General features: G+C 42.0%; 1 protein-coding gene across 5 annotated transcripts in view; it reads left to right on the forward strand.

Annotated features, from left to right (window-relative positions):
- LOC121315808 (SHC-transforming protein 3-like) overlaps window positions 1–19398 on the forward strand; it is a 54885-nt gene that overhangs the window by 5629 nt on the left and 29858 nt on the right. For 3 of the 5 annotated variants that reach the window (XM_041250252.1, XM_041250271.1, XM_041250261.1), the window contains exon 1: window positions 17902–18797. In XM_041250252.1, coding sequence (XP_041106186.1) covers window positions 18258–18797 — 540 coding nt within the window. In that variant the 5' untranslated portion in view covers window positions 17902–18257. Of the gene's footprint in view, window positions 1–17901; window positions 18798–19398 lie in introns of those variants that run through there. The other 2 variants (XM_041250281.1, XM_041250288.1) reach the window with 1 other exon arrangement.

The following is a 19398-nucleotide window of genomic DNA, read 5'->3' on the forward strand; positions in this document are numbered from 1 at the left end:
TATAATTGTTTTCTTTTTGTATATGTGCAAAATAAGAATCAATGTCAAGTTGCATGCAGTATTGCAATGAATACTCATAGTTTTGCTGTTTTATGTGTCGTAGCCATATTTAGTTTTTAGAAAAGGATATTACAAGCCTTAGTTTTGTATTTACAGTTAGAAATATTTAGGACGTTTTTACAATTGTATTGCTATTTTGCCAAGACATTTTGAATTATACAATATAATGTTCTGTCAACAAAACTAAATTGGCAGGTTTTGAATATAACCGCTGAATTTTCTACCAATAAAACAACCAGATTGAAAGTTTCATTTTTATTTCTGTACATCCTGTACTTTTTTTTTTTTTGACTACCTCTAAGACAACATAAGAAAATTCCTAATCAGTCCTAATACAACACAAAAATAAACCTAAACTCCCTGTGAAAATTAATCTATATTATGAAGATTTTTTTGTACTACTACTGTCATTAAGTAAATTGTGTGTGAAAACATTCTCCTGTACAGTCACAGACAAAAGTAATGGCATCATATGCTTATTATACCATAATTCAAGGTAACAGATTAAGCACAAGCATTTAGCAAATGTTAACTACTTATATATAAGGTTTGTTAAACTACCAGAACTTGTGCATTTTGGTTTTTGTCATATTAATTAGTGGCTAATGTTCACTAAATACTTGTATATTAACATATTTTCTTAAGTTGTCTTTTATATAAAGTGTAGGATTTGCAAACAAGTCTGATTAATAAGTGCCAAATGGTCTTTTTTGTTCCCCACATGAATATATGTAGCTGCGCTATCAGTGCTATGGGTAGTGTTTTTGAAGTGAGCAAGAACAATTCTATTAGCTGATGTTGGTGAATCTCAAGGCATGTTGAGAATCAGTTTATGGAGGAGAATATACATACTGTAACAAATGTGTTTTCAAGCTGTGGCTGAAGATGAAGAGGGAGAATGGGTGAATGTGTTTGTGTGAGTGTGTGTAGCTGTAAACCAAGTATCCTGTGGTAAAATGTTCAAAAACATCTGAACTTTGGTTCTGAGTGTCTCATGACAACTACAGCCAAATTGCTTTAAAGTACTGAATAGTGATAAAGGGATACATTTTACTATTTACATTGTCAGGAAATATTTATTTTCTGGAGGTAATTTTTCATACTATGTCATGAAACAAAGCTTTTAGAAGTTGATAAAATAGTTAGTAAGGATAGTAAATATATAAGCACAAACAATAGGGAGTCATAAGCCCCTTTCACAGTGGCTACCCGGATCACAATCTCATGTAGTGTGAAACCATGTACCTGGGTCATACACGGGCTGACCCGGGTCTCAGCTGTCCACCTCAGGATGTGGGTTGACACACTTTTAACCTTACACTTAAAGGATTACGAGGACCCTCTGTGTGCCGAGAATGGTTTTGGTACTGTAGTTGTTACAGGTTGTTATTTATATTATTATAAATAATTTAAATTAAAAAAAAAAACACACATCCAATTGCTTTCCATTTCACTTTGCCACTCAGGCCTAAATTATATGAGGGTGCAGCAGGTCTTTTTATATTTTGTAATGTAAACAATAAAAAAGGTTTTAAGGAGGCAGTATTCCCTGCATATATTTACTTTATCTTTCCACGGCAGAAATTGTGACCTGTATTTAATGAATGTGATGGGTCTGTGTCTGTGTAGCATGCCTGTCAAATCACTCTATCACTATACAGTTTGTATTTCCTATTATCAGTGGGACGTTAAGCCCTATTTGAATAGTAGTTTGCTTATTCCGGTTTTAAGTGTGTTTCCTGGTTCTCAGTAATGCATCCCTGTTCCTGTCTAGGTGCTGCACTCCCTATTGTGGTGCAAGTCACGTTGCAGTGAATGAGCAAGATTGCAGGAATATTGCACTCTTTGTTCAGCGATTGGATAAAAACGAATGCCCTCCACACCTACATACTGTACATCCAATCTCCACAGCTTCCTCTGTTCATTCTTCCTGCAGTTTTAATTATATATCCTTGGAGAGGGTTTGACAGATACAAGTAGTCACGACTATGCAGATTAACTCTCTGAGCTCTGTAGTTAATTTCCAACAGAAAATAAACACCATGTTTTTCTATTTTTTTTCTTCCTTGTTTCAGTGACCATGTAATTTTCACATGGTTGTTGTTACATAAGAAAGCTGTGACTTTTAAGAATATTGTGGCATGAATATTTTACAGTCCAGACAAAAAGCCTTCTGGCTAGCTAAACATTTCTATGTGTCAAAGAAGTAAACATTATTACAGCAGAAAAAAAAAAAAAAAAAAAAACGCTTATTCTTGGTACATCATTTGTAGAGAGGGTTATGTTCTCTTTCAGATAATGAATGTAGTGCTTTGAAAAGATGACAGCACTGGGGGCTGCAGTTGTTGTTGTTATTATTTGTTTATTTAGCAGATGCCTTTATCCAAGGCGACTTGCAGAGACTAGAGTGTGTGAACTATGCATCAGCTGCAGACTCACTTGCAACAACCCAAAAAACGGAGCACAAGGAGGTTAAGTGACTTGCTCAGGGTCACACAGTGAGTGAGCTGGAATTTGAACCAGGGACTGCTTGGTTACAAGCCCTTTTCTTTGATCACCGGACCACATAGCCTCCTATGCCCAGTTGGTCTATCCACAGAACTCTTCTAGTAGCCCAGGGTTCCTTCTTGCTTGGCTTGTTTGAGTGTGCTTTAACCCTGACCTGCTATATGTAACCTCTGTGGAATGAAAGGGAAAGGAATTTGTTGGTTTTAGGTAACTAAGACTCAAAAAGAAGATTTAAAATTGTCTCCTACACAGTTCTTTCATTTGACTATTGTCCTTTGAAGTCCAAGTGCAAGTTTTGAATTGCATTCCAAAATACCATTGAAGCCTACAGCAGATTATTTTAGAGATCATACAATAAACATGATTTTGGGGGGGGGGGTGGAAGATGCACACACCCTACACAAAAATAAACAGACTTTCATTGGCAGTTATATTCATGGGGTTTGTCCTGGAAAAGCCATCTAAAGAAGTTTTTTTTTTGTTTTATGGTGTTTTTATGAATTAGGTTTGATGGTTTATCTTCAATATTTGCTTTGCAATATATTGTAAATATTATTTTACCCTCACTTTTTCTTCCCAGTTTAGAATGGCCAAACTCTGAAAACAAGTGAGTTGTTTCTGCACTCATAAAGAGATCACACGCTTGACAGGGGATAGATTTGATGACATAATGCAAAGGGACAGAACTCCAAAACTACTGGAGCTGTTCTGTTTATCAAGGGTAAATGGAGACTGTTTTTATAGTCAGGCACTGCTTGAATGTAAGCCAAGATTAAAAGTAAATTGAAGTCTGATTATTGCTCCAAGTGTGTCACCACTTTGAGAACACCTTTCACGCTTTCTACCGCCCATGCGCATTGGTAACGTCGCCAAATAATCAGAATAACCCAACAATCATCATGGAGTAGTTTTGCAACCAGAGTCCAGTGAATAGGAACAATAGACACTCTGCTAAATCTGGGATACTAACCTATGGCATTAATGTTATGAAAAACATGAAATGCAGTATTTATTAAAACAGAGTTTAATCTTTTTTTGGCTTCCCATGCTTTTTTTGCCTTTTAATTTCTATACCAATTTCTTTCTTTCTTTTTTTTTTTTTTTTTTTACCTGTAAGTTCATGCCTTTTCTAAACTCAGCACTATAAGGTTAACAAATGCAGTTCTAATTTTTTTTTTTTTTTTTTACAGCCATGGAACAGGTATATTTTACAACTGTACTTGTATGTCAGTCTGATAGGTGCATGAGTGAGTGAGTGGGGGTGTGTGTGTTTGTGTGACTCCAGACAGATACTTGACCTAATTGCTTGCATAGCGAATACAAGAACAGTTACTAGGGAGCCTGAGTTTGATATCTTGTGAGGTCATAAATGATGTTTTCCTTCTCACTAAAATAATACTTGTATTCTTATTTCTTGTTGTTTTATCAACTGTGATTGATTCAGTTGTTTGCAATAATTGAATATATATATATATATATATATATATATATATATATATATATATATATATATATACACACATACACATATATACACACACACACACACAGTACCAGTCAAAAGTTTGAGTAAACTATTTTTTTTCATAATTGACAATGTTTTACATCGTATACGTTTCGTAAATACTTGAAAATGAAAACACATGTTGCAATATACAAAACAAAACATAAGGAGTATCAAAGCAATGTTCAACAAAATTGAAAATTGTCTTTAAATCTTGGATTCCTCAAAATAGCCACCCTTTGCCATAATAACCGCCTTACAACCACGAGGCATTCGGTTAACAAGTTTCATCAGGAAATCGCCCGACATATCTGCCCAGCTCTTCTGCAGCAATTCCCAGAGATGTAGGGCACTTGTGGGTAGTTTGCTTTGACTCTTCTGGCCAGTTCATCCCACACAAGTTTGAAATGAGGTTTGTAGACTGGGCAGGCCAGGTCATTAGATTGAGTTGTCCTTCACTTTCCTCCTTTGCCAGATAGTTCTTGCACAACTTTGAGGTGTGTTTCAGGTCATTATCTTGCAGAAGAATGAAGGACTGCCCAACTAGCCATAATCCTGATGGAATGGCATGCCTCTGAAGTATGCTATGGTAGCCATGCTGATTGAGCTTGACATGGACTTCGTAAAGATCACCAACTCTGTCACCAGCAAAGCAACCCTGGACTATGACATTGCCTCCTCCATGCTTGACAGTGGGAACCACACATGCAGAACTCATGCGCTCACCCTCTCTGCGTCTTACAAATACTCGGCGGTTGGACCCAAATATTTCAAATTTTGACTCGTCTGTCCATAAGACTGACTTCCACTCCTCAAACGTCCAGTTTCTGTGTTTTGTTTTGCCCAGGCAAGTCTCTTCCTCTTATACTGCACTCTTAACAATGGTTTCTTTGCAACAATTCTTCCAGTTAGGCCAGCTTCATGCAATCTCCTCTGAACAGTTGATGTTGAAACATCTGTACTTCTAGTAGCATTTAGCTGAGCTTGTATTTCAGGGGCAGTTAATCACCAGTTTCGTAGACTTGTGACTCGAATGAACTTGTTCTCTGATTCTGAGGTCACTCTTGGCCTGCCTGACCTTGTTCTTTCCTCATGAGTGCCAGTTTGATGGTCTTGGCCACTGCAGTTACAGACACTTGCAAAGTTCGTGCGATTTGTCTTAAAGATTGACCTTCATTTCTTAATGTAATTACAGACTGTCTTTTTTCTTTGCTTAACTGAGCGTATTTTGCCATTTTCTGCACCCTTACATTCAGGAATGACAAACTTGTGCCTATGCTACCTATATTTATAATAATCATGGACCCTCACCTGTTAACAATAATTGGTGACAAAAGGTTAATTAGGTAACATGCTAGTTAACTCAGAACATCTAACAAAGATACTTTTATACTTAGGCAAGTGTTCTAACACCGTGTTATACACATTTCAAACTTTTAACTGACTTGGGCTTCAGACTGTGTGTGTGTGTGTCATTATATATATATATATATAATATATATATATATATATATATATATATATATATATATATATATTATACAGCTAACAAAAAAAGGAAACACCAATGTAAAGTCACTTATCAGGGCGTTGGGCCACCACGTGCGGCTAGTACGGCCTGTATGCGCCATGGCATAGAGTCTACCAGCCTCTGGAATTCTGCAGGCGGGATGTGGCACCATTCTTCCACAAGAAAGTCAATCAACACATGCCTGGTTGATGGAGGCGGAAAATGCTGCCTCAGGTGTCGTTCCAGAATATCCCATAAATGCTTTATTGGGTTTAGATCTGGTGACTGAGAAGGATAGGACAATAGGATAATATCAGTTTCATGCTGTAGCAGGGAGAGATCTGTGCTGACTCTGCTGGCTTGTTCACAGTACTGCAGGAAGAGGGCGGCAGTCTTCCAACAACCACCTGTGAGTCATGGCAGTGACACGGTGAGGTGGTAAGGTAGGTGTGTGGACTTTCCCCCTCTGAATGGCTGAGAGGCGAGTCTTGGCAGATTGCTAGCCCTATAAAAAAAATGCTATGCTGTTTCCTCAGGTCTGCCCACTTAGACGCGCTGAGAGTGCAGAAGCTCTGACCCAGGACCGGGAATCAGCCGAAACAAAGAAAGAGTTTCACAGCGAGACAGAGAGAGCGGGGAACCCTTGGGCAGACCCCGGCTGTGGTATTTCTGTGGTGCTGTCTATCATTGTTGATAGGCAGCCCACGGTCAACAGTGCCCTCTGCCGGAAAAAGCAAGAACTGGTCTCAAATAAAACTTGGCACCCTGGGTGGTGTTTTCAATTACACTTGTCTGTCTCCTAGTCAGTGAATTACCCACACCCCTTCCACACATGGTGTTAAGAGTGGGATTCACTGGCACTGCCCCAAGCAGTGCATATTCAGAAGGAGCAGACTAGCATGGATGCTACCCAGTTTGCCACAATGATGGACCTCCTGTGCCAGATGCTCACCGCGGCAGTGCAGGGGGCGGCTAGACCCGCAGCTCCCGACCACTCCATCCAGAGACCCACCAAAATGACGGCCGAGGATTGACCGGACGCCTACTTGGAGGTGTTCGAGGCTATGGTGATCTCGGCCGGGTGGCCCCAAGTCCAGTGGGCTAGCTATGTGTTGCCCCAACTCACTGGGGAGGCTCAAGCAGCTGCGAGGACGCTGTCCCTGGAGCACATGCTGGATTACCCCCGGCTGAAGGCAGCCATCCTAAATCGTGTGGGGGCCACACCAGGGGGCTACCGGAAGAAATTCCAGGAGGAGCAGTTTGCGGCAGGGGAGCACCCACGAGCCATCGCCCACCGTCTGAAGGATTACGCCATGAGTTGGTTGAATCCAGATCTGAACACCAAAGCCAGGGTGGTGGAGATGATCATGGTGGAGCCCTTCCTGGAGTGTCTAGCCTCGGGACCTCGGCTGTGGGTCCAGCGGCAGGCGCCAGACACGCTGGACCGGGCGGTCGAACTTGCCGAGCAGTACCAGGCAGCAGAGCCAATGCTTGTGAAACTGCCCAGGAGGAGTGCAGCTACTGGATCGTCCCCTCAACTGGCCCCGGAAAGGGCGAAGGGACTGGGGGGAAGGGGTAGTCCAGGATTTGGTCGAGGGGTGTCGGCGGGAGCTTCCGGCCCGGGAACTGGGGCAGGGTGGGGATACCCACGGGCTGCTGCAGTGTCAGACTGGGGTCTCGCGCGGACGCCTTATTGGCGAGCCCCTTTTATGGCTCCAGTGTTTCCCCCTTTTGCCAAAACTTCGGGTAGAGAAACCAGCCCACCGAGGTGTTGGACGTGCAGGGAGGTGGGCCACCTCGCCCGGGACTGTCCCGTGATGGAGTGTGACCTCAGCCGACCAGGTAGGCACGTTCAATTACCTCAGTCGCTTCAGCACAAGGGTTTTGTTATTCCTGTGACAGTGAATGGCACAAAAACCCAGGCTCTCCTGGACTTAGGGTGTGGTCAGTCTCTAGTACAGGAGATCCTAATCTCGCCGGGGCATAAACGCATGTTGGGATGGGTGCATATTAAATGTATTCATGGGGATGTCCGCTCCTATCCCAAGATCAATGTATGTATGACTATTGGCCAGCAGGTGACGCAGGTGCAGGTAGGATTATGTCCTCAATTGCCAGTACCAGTAGTTCTGGGACGGGACTGTGAGCAGTTTAAAGATTGGTTGGCTGCCCTGACAGCCCCGTCTTCTTTATTGGCTAAAAAAGAGGAAATGATTGGAGAGATTTTTCCCTTTCGCGATCCAGAATGGTTTTGCCATAAATTTAAACCTGTAAGACTAAACGGGAGCGCCGGATCGCTAAGAACGAGGGCTGGCAATGGAGGGAGTCGGAGAAGTTTCAGGTGGGGGCGGTTGGTGAAGAGTCCGGGGGGGAGGTCGTGGAGCCAGCGCAGGGGTCTGGCTCGGCTGCCTCTGCTCGGGATCGACCTGACCCCGAGTTGGAAGCCATGGGAGCTGATTTCTTAGCTCGCTCCCGTGACTTCCGACTCGAGCAAGGGTGTGACGACGTGCTGGGCAGGCTCTTTGACCAAACAGCGGTGGTTAATGGTCGGGTGGTCGAGCCCAGACGCGCCGCCACGTACACCCACTTTGAAATTGATCGAGACCTGCTGTACCGTGTTGATAAATTACCCCAGACCGGTGAAGTGCGTCATCAGTTGCTCATTCCTCAGCCCTTTAAGGAGGATTAGTTGCAGCTGGCTCACGCTATTCCCCTGTCTGGTCATTTGGGAAGGGATAAAACTAAAGCCAGGCTTGTGTCACGGTTCTTCTGGTTGGGGCTGGATGGCGATGTCAAACGGTTTTGTGAGCTCTTTGGGAAATGTCAAAAGGCCAGCCCTAGAGCCGTTCCACGAGCTGTTGTTTGTTGTCTGTTTGAGCGTATTGGGATGGACATAGTTGGGCCATTAGAGAGGAGCGCGGCAGGATACACCCACCTACTTGTCATTCTGGATTATGCTACGCGTTATCCAGAGGCAATTCCCCTCCGATCTATGTCCGCTAAGTCTGTTGCCAACGAGCTGGTAAAGGTTTTCTCCCGGGTGGGGATTCCCAAGGAGATACTAACCGATCAAGGCACCAATTTTATGTCCCGGCTAATCCGCGGAACATGTAAGCTTTTGGGAATTAAGACCATTAGGACCTCGGTGTTTCATCCTCACACAGACGGTTTGGTGGAACGCTTTAATAAGACCCTTAAGAACATGTTGCGCAGGTTTATTCGTAGTGATGTGAGTTACTGGGACCAGCTGATTCCCCGCCCCATCTCTTTGCGATCAGAGAGGATCCCCAGGCTTCCACGGGGTTTTCACCATTCGAGCTGTCATATGGGCGGAAACCCCGGGGCGTGCTCGATCTGGTCAGAGAGATGTGGGAGGAGCAGCAGGACAATTCGACCAATACCGTCCGGTATGTGTTGGACCTGCGCAAACGTCTTGAGTCTGTGGGGAAATGGGCGCATGACAATTTGCAGCAGGCACAGCACAGACAGGAGACACAGTATAACCGAGGAGCCCGGTTGCGCACATTTCAGCCGGGGGATAAGGTACTTCTCTTATTACCCAGTTCTGAGTCAAAACTCTTGGCTAAGTGGCAAGGACCCTTTGAGGTTACACGCCAGGTTGGGAAGGTGGACTATGAGATCTGCCAGCCGGAGCGACGGACAGAGAAACACATTTACCATATCAATCTCTTAAAGCCTTGGTTACAACCAGAGGTGTCGCTAGTGGCGCATGCAGATGACGTCACGGATCTGGGACCTGATCTTTCTGTGTTGGCAAGAAAAGGATCGGTACAGATTGCTGAGAATCTGACACCAACGCAGAAATGTCAGGCTCGCGGTCTGGTGGCGGAGTTTCCTGACGTGTTCTCTTCCGTCCCGGGACAGACTCGAGCAGCCCATCACCACATTGATATTGAGCCGGGGACGCTAGTTCGCCAGAGGCCGTACCGTATACCTGAGCGTAAAAGACAGGTAATAAAAGCGGAAATTGACGAAATGCTGAGACTGGGAGTAATAGAAGAGTCCCAAAGTGACTGGAACAGTCTGATTGTTTTAGTCGATAAGCCAGACGGGTCAACTCGATTTTGCATTGATTTCAGACGAATCAATGAGAAATCGAAATTTGACGCTTATCCGATGCCCCGGGTAGATGAGTTGCTGGAGCGTCTAGGCACGGCTCATTTTATGACGACACTGGATTTAACGAGGGGGTACTGGCAGATACCCCTGACTCCGGAATCTAGAGAGAGGACGGCGTTTTCGACTCCCTTCGGGTTGTACCAATTTAGGACCATGCCCTTTGGGTTGCACGAAGCACCCGCCACTTTCCAGCGGATGATGGATCGCATCTTGCGGCCCCATCAGCAGTACGCCGCTGCTTACGTAGATGACGTGGTTATCAACAGTGAGGATTGGCCGAGTCATCTGTGTAAGGTGGCGGCGGTGCTGCAATCCTTGCGGGAGGCGGGGCTCACTGCTAACCCAAAGAAGTGTGCCATTGGGAAGAGTGAGTCGGAGTATTTGGGTTATCGGGTAGGGGGCGGCCAGATCAGACCTCTAGTTGCTAAGGTGAAAGCCTTGGCTGACTGGCCGGTTCCTTCAACCAAAACCCAGGTGCGCTCTTTCTTGGGACTAGCGGGCTATTATAGAAAATTCATCCCGCGCATCACTACACTCGCTGCTCCCTTGACAGACCTCACCCGGAAGGCTGCCGCAAGTACGGTTCAGTGGACGGAGTCGTGCCAGAGGGCCTTTCTCGCCGGAAGCTGTGTAGTAAGCCAGTGCTATGCAGCCCGGATTTTGGTAAGAGGTTCACCCTGCAGACGGATGCGTCATAGACAGGTCTCAGGGCTGTGTTGTCACAGGAGGTTTGGGGAAGCGAGCACCCAGTCCTGTATATCAGCAGGAAGCTCCTTCCCCGCGAGAAAAATTATAGCACCATCGAGGAGGAGTGTCTCGCGGTAAAATGGGCAGTCGAGTTACTCCAGTACTACCTCCTGGGGCGACACTTCACCCTGGTTACAGATCATGTCCCCTTAGCATGGCTTCACCAGACGAAAGATAGCAACGCCAGAATCACACGGTGGTACTTGGCCTTGCAGCCCTATGCCTTCAGGGTAGTCCACCGAGCAGGAAAGCTGCATCAAAACGCAGACTTTTTCTCTCGGGAAGGCATGGGGGTGTAAGATTTTCGAATGAACCGGTGGTGTCATTCTGAGGGGAAGGATATGTAGCAGGGAGAGATCTGTGCTGACTCTGCTGGCGTGTTCACAGTACTGCAGGAAGAGGGCGGCAGTCTTCCAACAACCACCTGTGAGTCACGGCAGTGACACGGGGAGGTGGGAAGGTAGGTGTGTGGACTTTCCCCCTCTCTGAATGGCTGAGAGGTGAGTCTTGGCAGATTGCTAGCCCTATAAAAAAATGCTATGCTGTTTCCTCAGGTCTTCCCACTTAGACGCGCCGAGAGTGCAGAAGCTCTGATCCAGGACCGGGAATCAGCCGAAACAAAGAAAGAGTTTCACAGCGAGACAGAGAGAGCGGGGAACCCTTGGGCAGACCCCGGCATATTGTAAAAGAGCAGGCTAGTTAGCCTACAGAGTAGGACGGTGATCCGGGTCGTGTGGGTAGCGGCGACCGGGATAACGCTGCTGAGTGCAGCACCTTTTATTTGTAGTTTTATTATTGTTTTATTTTCCCTTGTTCTTTTCGCCTTCTGTGTTCATTATTATTTCTTTGAGCACCTGTGAGTGCACTTGCTGTTCGCGTACCAGCTGTGGTATTTCCGTGGTGCTGTCTATCATCATTGATAGGCATCCCACGGTCAACAGTGTCCTCTGCCGGAAAAAGCAAGAACTGGTCTCAAATAAAACTGGGCACCTGGGTGGTGTTCTCAATTACACCTGTCTGTCTCCTAGTCAGTGAATTACCCACACCCCTTCCACACATGCTAATCAAACAATTGGGCGAACACACATGCTCTGTGAATAGGGGCATTCTCATCCTGGAAGACACCCCCCAGACCGGAAAGAAATGCTGCAACATGGGGTAGTGATCACTCAGTACCATTAAGTAGTGATTAGCATTGATTTTTCTAAGGGAATGAGTGCACCCAAACCATGCCAGGAAAATGTGCCCCACAACATTACGGAACCACCAGAACCCTTCACTGTTGGAACCAAGCACTCAGGGTTGTAGAGTTCTTTAGGTTGGCACCACATGTGCACTCGTCCATTTGTCGAGAACATGAAGAAGGATGATTCATCTGACCATATCACATATGTCCACTGCACGGTAGTCCATTGCCAGTGCTCTTTGCACCACTGGAATCGCAAATGTTATCCCGCTCTGTAGAAATCTCGGCGGACTGTTTTTGATGAAACTGGCTGCTCGCGCCCCAGGTTAAAATTTGCAGTCAATTGATCTGCAGTTGCTCTCCTGTTCTGCTCCTGCCAAACGTGCCCCAACAATCGCCCCTCTTTCAAAGTCACTGAGGTCTCCTAAGCATGTTGGGATGTTATTAGCTTAATTAAGGCATGAGCCACACCTGTGTGGAAGCCCTTGCTTTCAATATACTTGGTGTCCCTCATTTACCCAGGTGTTTCCATTTTTTTTTGTCCCACTACCTGCACATATATATATATATATAGTAACCAAATTGAACTTTGGGTTCGTGCTCCTATAAAAATGTGACCCGACACAGAAATTGAAGTTTTCAGCGCTGATGCATACTTAATACAAAAATAAACAAAACAAAATAAGTACCTTGCTCTTGCGAGCACTTGCTAAACAGTTGCAGAGAGAGCGAGAGAATTAGGCAATTTTAGTAGGCATGCCCACAGATTTTATTTAAGGTTCACTCCTTTAAATCATGAAATGGTAACTTCATCATGTTGCATGGAGGACAACTATGTATTATCCCCCTTTTTTTAAATGTTTTACTCTGTATATGCACTATTATTCTATGTTTTATAGTGATGACTTTTCTAAATGAAGTATTAATTATGTTATTAATTATAAGTTTTACATTATGTGTATGTGTGCCTTTTATAGTAAAGTTGTTTTTTGATCACTGTGTTTAAATTGTGTTTTTATAGTCATTTTAGTGTGTTACTAATTCAGTTGTTTTAATATGCTTTAATATTAAGTTTCAATACATTTTTGTGTAAAGTTTCGAGTTCTTTCATTTACCATTGGCAAAACCAGCTACGTGCGGTTTTGCACAGCCTAACACGACTCAAAGTCACAGATGGTCATCTGAGCTAAACGTCAAAAGGCAAGATATTAGCAGAGATAGTGTGAGATGGGGGAGCGGAACTGAAAGACAAGTTGGATGCGCCCTGCTAGGTACAACGTAGTATGCAACCCCCCCTTTTACCACCATTGAGAGATTGTGCAGTGATAGAGTGGAAACCCCTATCATTGGACAAAAGTAAGACAAATAGGAGTGAAGTTAACACTTGTTTACAAAGGTATAAATACTAAACATTGTAAAGTTTTGTCAGTCTTTTCATCTCTTTCGAATTGACTCCATGCATATCCATGCTTTTTGATACAAACGTATGCACTGAGCTGTACTGAGGCCTCGTCCGAAGTCAGTTTAAATCTTGTGCTTTTATGATTGTATTGGAGGTATACCTTTCTTGTATATAAAGTCTTTTTGAATCAAAAACCATTTGTCAGCTTAATTCTTTCACTACAGTTTGGCATTTAAACGGTTTAAAATTAAATAAAAAGTGGAAAGGCATTCAGATGACTCTAGAAGGCTGACATACACTACCGGTCAAAAGTTTTAGAACACCCCTATTTTTCCAGTTTTTATTGAAATTTAAACAGTTCAAGTCTATTGAATAACATGAAATGGTACTAAGGTCTTTCCTTTAGAGAAATTGCAAAGAAAGCCAAGGTGTCAGAGTACAGTTTCCTACACCGTCAAAAGGCACTTGGAAACTGGAGGAAACTTTGACAGGAAGAGTTCTGGCAGACCCAAAGCCACAACAGAATCAGAAGACAAGTTTCTGAGAGTCAACAGCTTGCGTTATAGGCGGCTCACAGGACAACCGCTTCAAGCACAGCTTAACACTGGTCGAAGTAAGCAATTCTCAGTTTCAACTGTGAAGAGAAGACTTCAAGCTGCAGGTTTGACAGGTCGAGTGGGAGTAAGAAAGCCATTGCTAAGATGGCAAAATAAGAAAAAGGCTTGCCATGAAGCACCACCAGTGGACTACTGAAGACTGGAAGGAGGTCTTATGGACCGATGAATCAAAATTTGAAATCTTCGGTTCATCACGCAGGGTTTTGGTACGTCGTCGAGTAGGCGAAAGGATGGTTCCTCGGTGTGTGACACCAACTGTCAAACATGGAGGAGGAAGCGTGATGGTCTGGGGCTCTTTTGCTGGATCCAGAGTCGGCGACTTGCACAGAGTGAGTGGCACCCTGAACCAAAACGGCTACCACAGCATTTTGCAGCGCCATGCAATACCCTCTGGTATACTCCTAGTTGGTCAGGGGTTCATCCTACAGCAAGATAATGACCCAAAACATACCTCCAGGCTATGTCAGAACTACCGTAGAAGAAAATAACAAGACGGTAGGATTCAAATCATGGAATGGCCAGCACAGTCTCCAGACTTAAACCCTTCGAGCTGGTTTGGGATGAACTGGACACAAGAGTGAAAGCAACGCAACACACAAGTGAAACACATTTGTGGGAACTTCTGCAACAGTGTTGGGAAGAACTTTCCTAACAATATTTGAATTCCATTGTAGAAAGAATGCCACGATTGTGTTCGGCTGTTATATCTGCAAAAGGTGGCTACTTTGAGTAAAAAATTTAGATTAAATTTTGTTAAACAAAACAATTCCATGATTTCTTTTTTAACTCCAATTGTTTATTTGTTTTATGCTTTAATTTCAGGGTACATAAAGACTGCGTAAATTTCAGTAAAAACTGGAAAAATGGAGGTGTTCTAAAACTTTTGACCGGTAGTGTACATACATAAAAATAATTCTAATTCTGTTTAGGCTAGATAGTTGTTAGCTTGGTTTGTTTTTATTCTCTATTAATTAAATTCTATTCATTGAAAAAAGGAAAGAGAACCAGACCGTTATTGTTTTTATATTTTTTTTGAATAGGAGAAGTTAGCAGGCAGTGTTCCTACGTGGGGGTAGGGTTATAGGCAGGCATGAGCATGTTTAAGTTCAACACTAACCCTAAATTAAGTGTTGTTCCTATTATTAATCAGTAGTATAATCTGAAGCAGTGGTATTTAAAAAGAACAAAAGCCAGTTTTCATGTTAGTGAAGTAGGCTACAATATTTGTTTTCATTAAAAACTTTTTGTTTAATGAAATTAATGTTCAGCTTTCATATTGAAGCTTCTTGTGTACTGCTCATTCAATCAAACCAATTTGCTTGTATCGTTCAAGACGTTTTTCAAATCAAGTAAGCTTATTTCATTTGTTTGTAAGAAAAACGACAATAGTCGCAGTCCTCCTTTATGGCACGTAAATGGTAAAGTAATTAAATGTCCCTGGCAGTGGACTGTCTCTGTTTAGAGCACACAAGAACTTGTAGAATGGATAAAAGTGTGTTTTGAATTGTAAGAAAATGCATTTGAGAGCAAAACTTTTAATGACATTTTTAACTTTCATATCTGGAGAGGTGTTGGGGCTATGCCTCATCAAGCCCAAATAACGAGTATTCATTTTGCAAAAAGTTGCGATGGTAATATACCTCATGAGAGTTGTGGTTGATTTCCTGTGTTAATTCATGTTCATTTATTCATTTCCGCAGCGCTGCGATAATTACAGTTTCTCTGAAACTTTGATTTCACTCACAGGCGATTTTACGCAAGCAGAGTTGCGGGAAAGATGAGAATTTCCAAGACTTTTGAATATTTGCCCCCTGGTGCTTTGAGATACAGTATTGGCTTCATACTTGGTACGTAAGATTCTATAAGTCAAATTCAATCTTTTTCACTTGAGTGCAAACCATTCGATCAGGTTTGCAATGCCCTTACATTATGACAAAGTTTTTGTTTAGTTTTTAGTTTTTTTATGCAGCACATTTTGGTCTCCTTGCCTTGGGAGGCATACTCCAAACTGGTCTGTTTAAAACCAAAAGCAAATCATTTATAAAATGCAGTTTTTGGGATCTGGACATGAAATTAAGTTTGACGTTAAGGTGTTAATTTTGATATATATTTTTTTCCAACTTTACCGGGTTAGGATTAGATTCCAGTGAAATATGTAGTTGGTTCATTTAGAACAACATTCTGCTCTGCCTTTTCTACAGGGTTGGACAATAATTTAGCAGGCAGCATGCAGTGGTTAAAAATTTCAGAAATTATGAATATCATTAACTAGAACAAATATGCTGTAATTTTCAGCATGTCAATTGACATTCAGAACACTCAGGGAGCCAAACAAAGAATCTGTATCTGCTGTTCTTCATATGAATGAATCAGTGAAATTAGAGATGCTCGTGTGAAATACATTGATCACATTAATGATGCTAACCTGCTGCTTACTGTACCTTCCAATGCTGAGGTTTTTAAAATGTAATATGTGGTGAAAAAGAAATTCTCTTCGAGAAACACTCAAAATCTGTATATCTTTATTTGATTTGTTACAAAATGTATTCACCTGTATGAGAAATGGATTCTTCCACTACTCTGCTAGCCTTCCCTGAATGACTCATCCAGGTTCTTTCTTATTGGATAAGACCATTTGCACCCAAGGGATTGCCTTGCAGAGGCTGCAAGGCCCTGCTTCATTCACAGAACATTGATATGCGAGCCAGAGATTTCATTCATATAAACAATATTTTCATTCACTTTTTAATGTTGTTCTCCCTGCTGCTTATATGTCATAACCTACATCTTTTATTGTGTGTGTGTGTGTGTGTGTGTGTGTGTGTGTATATATATATATATATATATATATATATATATATATATATATATATATATATATATATATATATATATATATTATCTTTCTGCTATGTAAGGTCTGATCGTGCTATTTGTAGTCAGGCAAGCATTTGACAAGATAATAGAAAATACTGCAGTGCAAAAGCTGAGGCAGGATTAGCGAGCTCTTATGAATGACTGTTGATCACCAGAGACCCTTTCCTCTGGACATTTTCATTAATCGTTGGATCTAAATATAGACTGATTAATGTCTTAAATTATAGTTTGTTTTCTATTTTAAGCATATGTGTTCATTGTGCTTTTTTTTGCTTTGCTTTGTTTAGCATTTTACATTCAAGTGTGTGTGTTTTTTTTTTTTTTTTTGGTTCAGCAGGATAATTAAATGCTGGAATATAAACACATGATCACGGTTTTTTGAAACCCATACATTAAGGAAATGAGCTTCTGTGTTTTGTTACTGAAAATGGCTGTAAGTATTGACTTTGGAATATAACGGAAAGCATATACATGAAACAGAAAATATTACTGGTATTAAAATAAATTAAGAGAAATTAGATCAGTGGCTATTTAATCTAAATGAGCCTAATAACAGCAGCAGGCATTCATTTAGATTCACTGAGCTCAAACTCCTAAAATACATTTTTGGTATTAAAGAGTATAAATTATTCTGCCAATAGGAAGTCATCATGAAATAAAAATAACCGAATAAATGTTTTTATTTGCAGCTCTGCAATATGCTTAATGTTCCCTTTACCTTGCAGAAAAACAGTAAACCAGCTTATTGAGCATTTGCTTGTGTTTTTATTTATTTATTTATTTTATTTTTTATCTATAGTTAATTCAAAATGTATAAAATTAACAGTGGATATACTTCAGTTTTTGTAGGAGCATATTTCACTATTACTTGGCCATGAAATCTAACACATTGTTAGAAAAATATATATTTTTTGTATAAAATGATACAGTAAAAGATTACTGTTTTATATATTGCAGTTAAGATTATTATTTTTTTTTTTTCAGCCTCTGGTTTATCATGTTATTTAATCCTTCAGGGCATATGCAGGGATTTAAGCATCTATATCACAGCTGTGTGGTGCAGTGCAAAAGATTTTCATAGGCAGCTGGAGCTACAAGACAGAATTGCACTGTAATGTAAAAGCAAGCAGATGGAATAATTCTGTTGAAAAATAATTTGCTTATGATTAGAGCTTTTTTACTTTCTGTGGAAATAAAAAAAACATTCCTGCAGTAAAAAGGAAATATCAGTCCTGGAAGATTGGAAAGGAAAATTTGAGAATTGATTGGTTCTAGTGTGCTGTAAGTGGGTGGATTTATTTTTTTTTTTCCCTACAGGAAGTGATTTGCAGTGTTCAGTAAGCCTTTTGTTGAAAAGGGTCTTCTCAGTTGTGTGACTCATGCTTTAGCTGTGAGCAGCTTGGCAGCTCTAGCAGGACCAGAGATCTCCGTCACACAATACTGTTCTACATTTCCGCCTGGACACCAGCCTTGGAAGCATCCTTGCTGTTTTTTTTTACATTTCTTTTTCTCCCTTTCTCCTTTTTTTTGTGGATTCTCTTTTTCCTTTTCTTTTGTGTCGTCTCTTTGAATTTCATCCGTGGTACTACAAAAAGTCAACTCCCAGTGCTTGCTGCTTATGTGAGGCATCTGCTATGTTAGAGCAGCCGCTCTGTAGGTTGGCATCGGATCTGCCAGTACATATGCAGGAAACCTGATAGAAGGGCATGCTTCACCGTACCAAATACAACCGCTTCAGGAATGAGTCTGTGACATCCGTTGATGAGCTTCTCCACAGTCTTTCCGTGAACAGCAAGGTCTCGGCTGCCCCTACGGCCTCCGCTGCGCCCCCCTACCCGACCTCGGCTGAGGTTCTACATTCCGATCAGGAGGATGGACCCACCACCCTCGGCACCCTCATCCACAAAGTGTCCCACTTGAAATTCTCCGGCACAGGCAGCCTTTCGGGCATCAAAAACCTCTCCACTGCAGTGAAAGACCTTGCCGTCTCCAAGCTGCAAGGCAGCTCAAGTGCTCCTAGCACAACAGCAGGTGCTGTAGACAACACATGTAACCCTGCCTCTACCACTCTGTGTTCACAGCAGGACATGAGCAAAATGAGCACGCGGAAAAAGACCAAGTTAGAGGAAATGCACGTGGGAGGCGAAGATTGGAATCAGAGTGGCAGTGTTGTCAATAAACCCTCCAGAGGATGGCTGCACTCGAATGAGAAGATCCTAGGACCTGGAGTGACGTACATTGTAAAGGTTGGTCTGTTTCTGTTCTGTTCTGTTCCATTCTTTCTTTTCCCCCCAATGAAAATCTCTTCATTATTATAAAAATCAAAAGGGGACTAAGGCTGCATGCCCTTTGTTGTTCAAAAATAGCATTTAAGTAATTTAGGAAGCTAAGGGGGTCAGCAATAGAACATGGGTTAGTCTGCCTGTTTTGGGGAAAATAAATACTTAACCCTTTAATTTCTGTTCACCATTCATTCTGCTTCTTGCATTCAGGAATGTGTTTTATTTTTTTATTTATTATTTTACATTTCCCATGTATATTGTTCCATGGAAATATGACCAAGGACAGCAGATGCTGATATATTGTGTCAATGTTTCCTTTCACTAGCTGGGAGCCCCTTTTTTCACACAGGAGTGGCAATAAAAATATATATATATATATATATATATATATATATATATATATATATATATATATATATACACACACACACACACACATACACACACACACACACAGCATTTTCTTTGCTCCATTAATCATTTTGTAAGAACTATAAATACGTTGCTCGATGTTTATAATACATCTTTATGCATAGATAGATTTAAGCTGTATATAATTTTATTT

This window comes from Polyodon spathula, chromosome 1, assembly GCF_017654505.1.
Source record: "Polyodon spathula isolate WHYD16114869_AA chromosome 1, ASM1765450v1, whole genome shotgun sequence".
Classification (NCBI taxonomy): Eukaryota; Metazoa; Chordata; class Actinopteri; order Acipenseriformes; family Polyodontidae; genus Polyodon; species Polyodon spathula.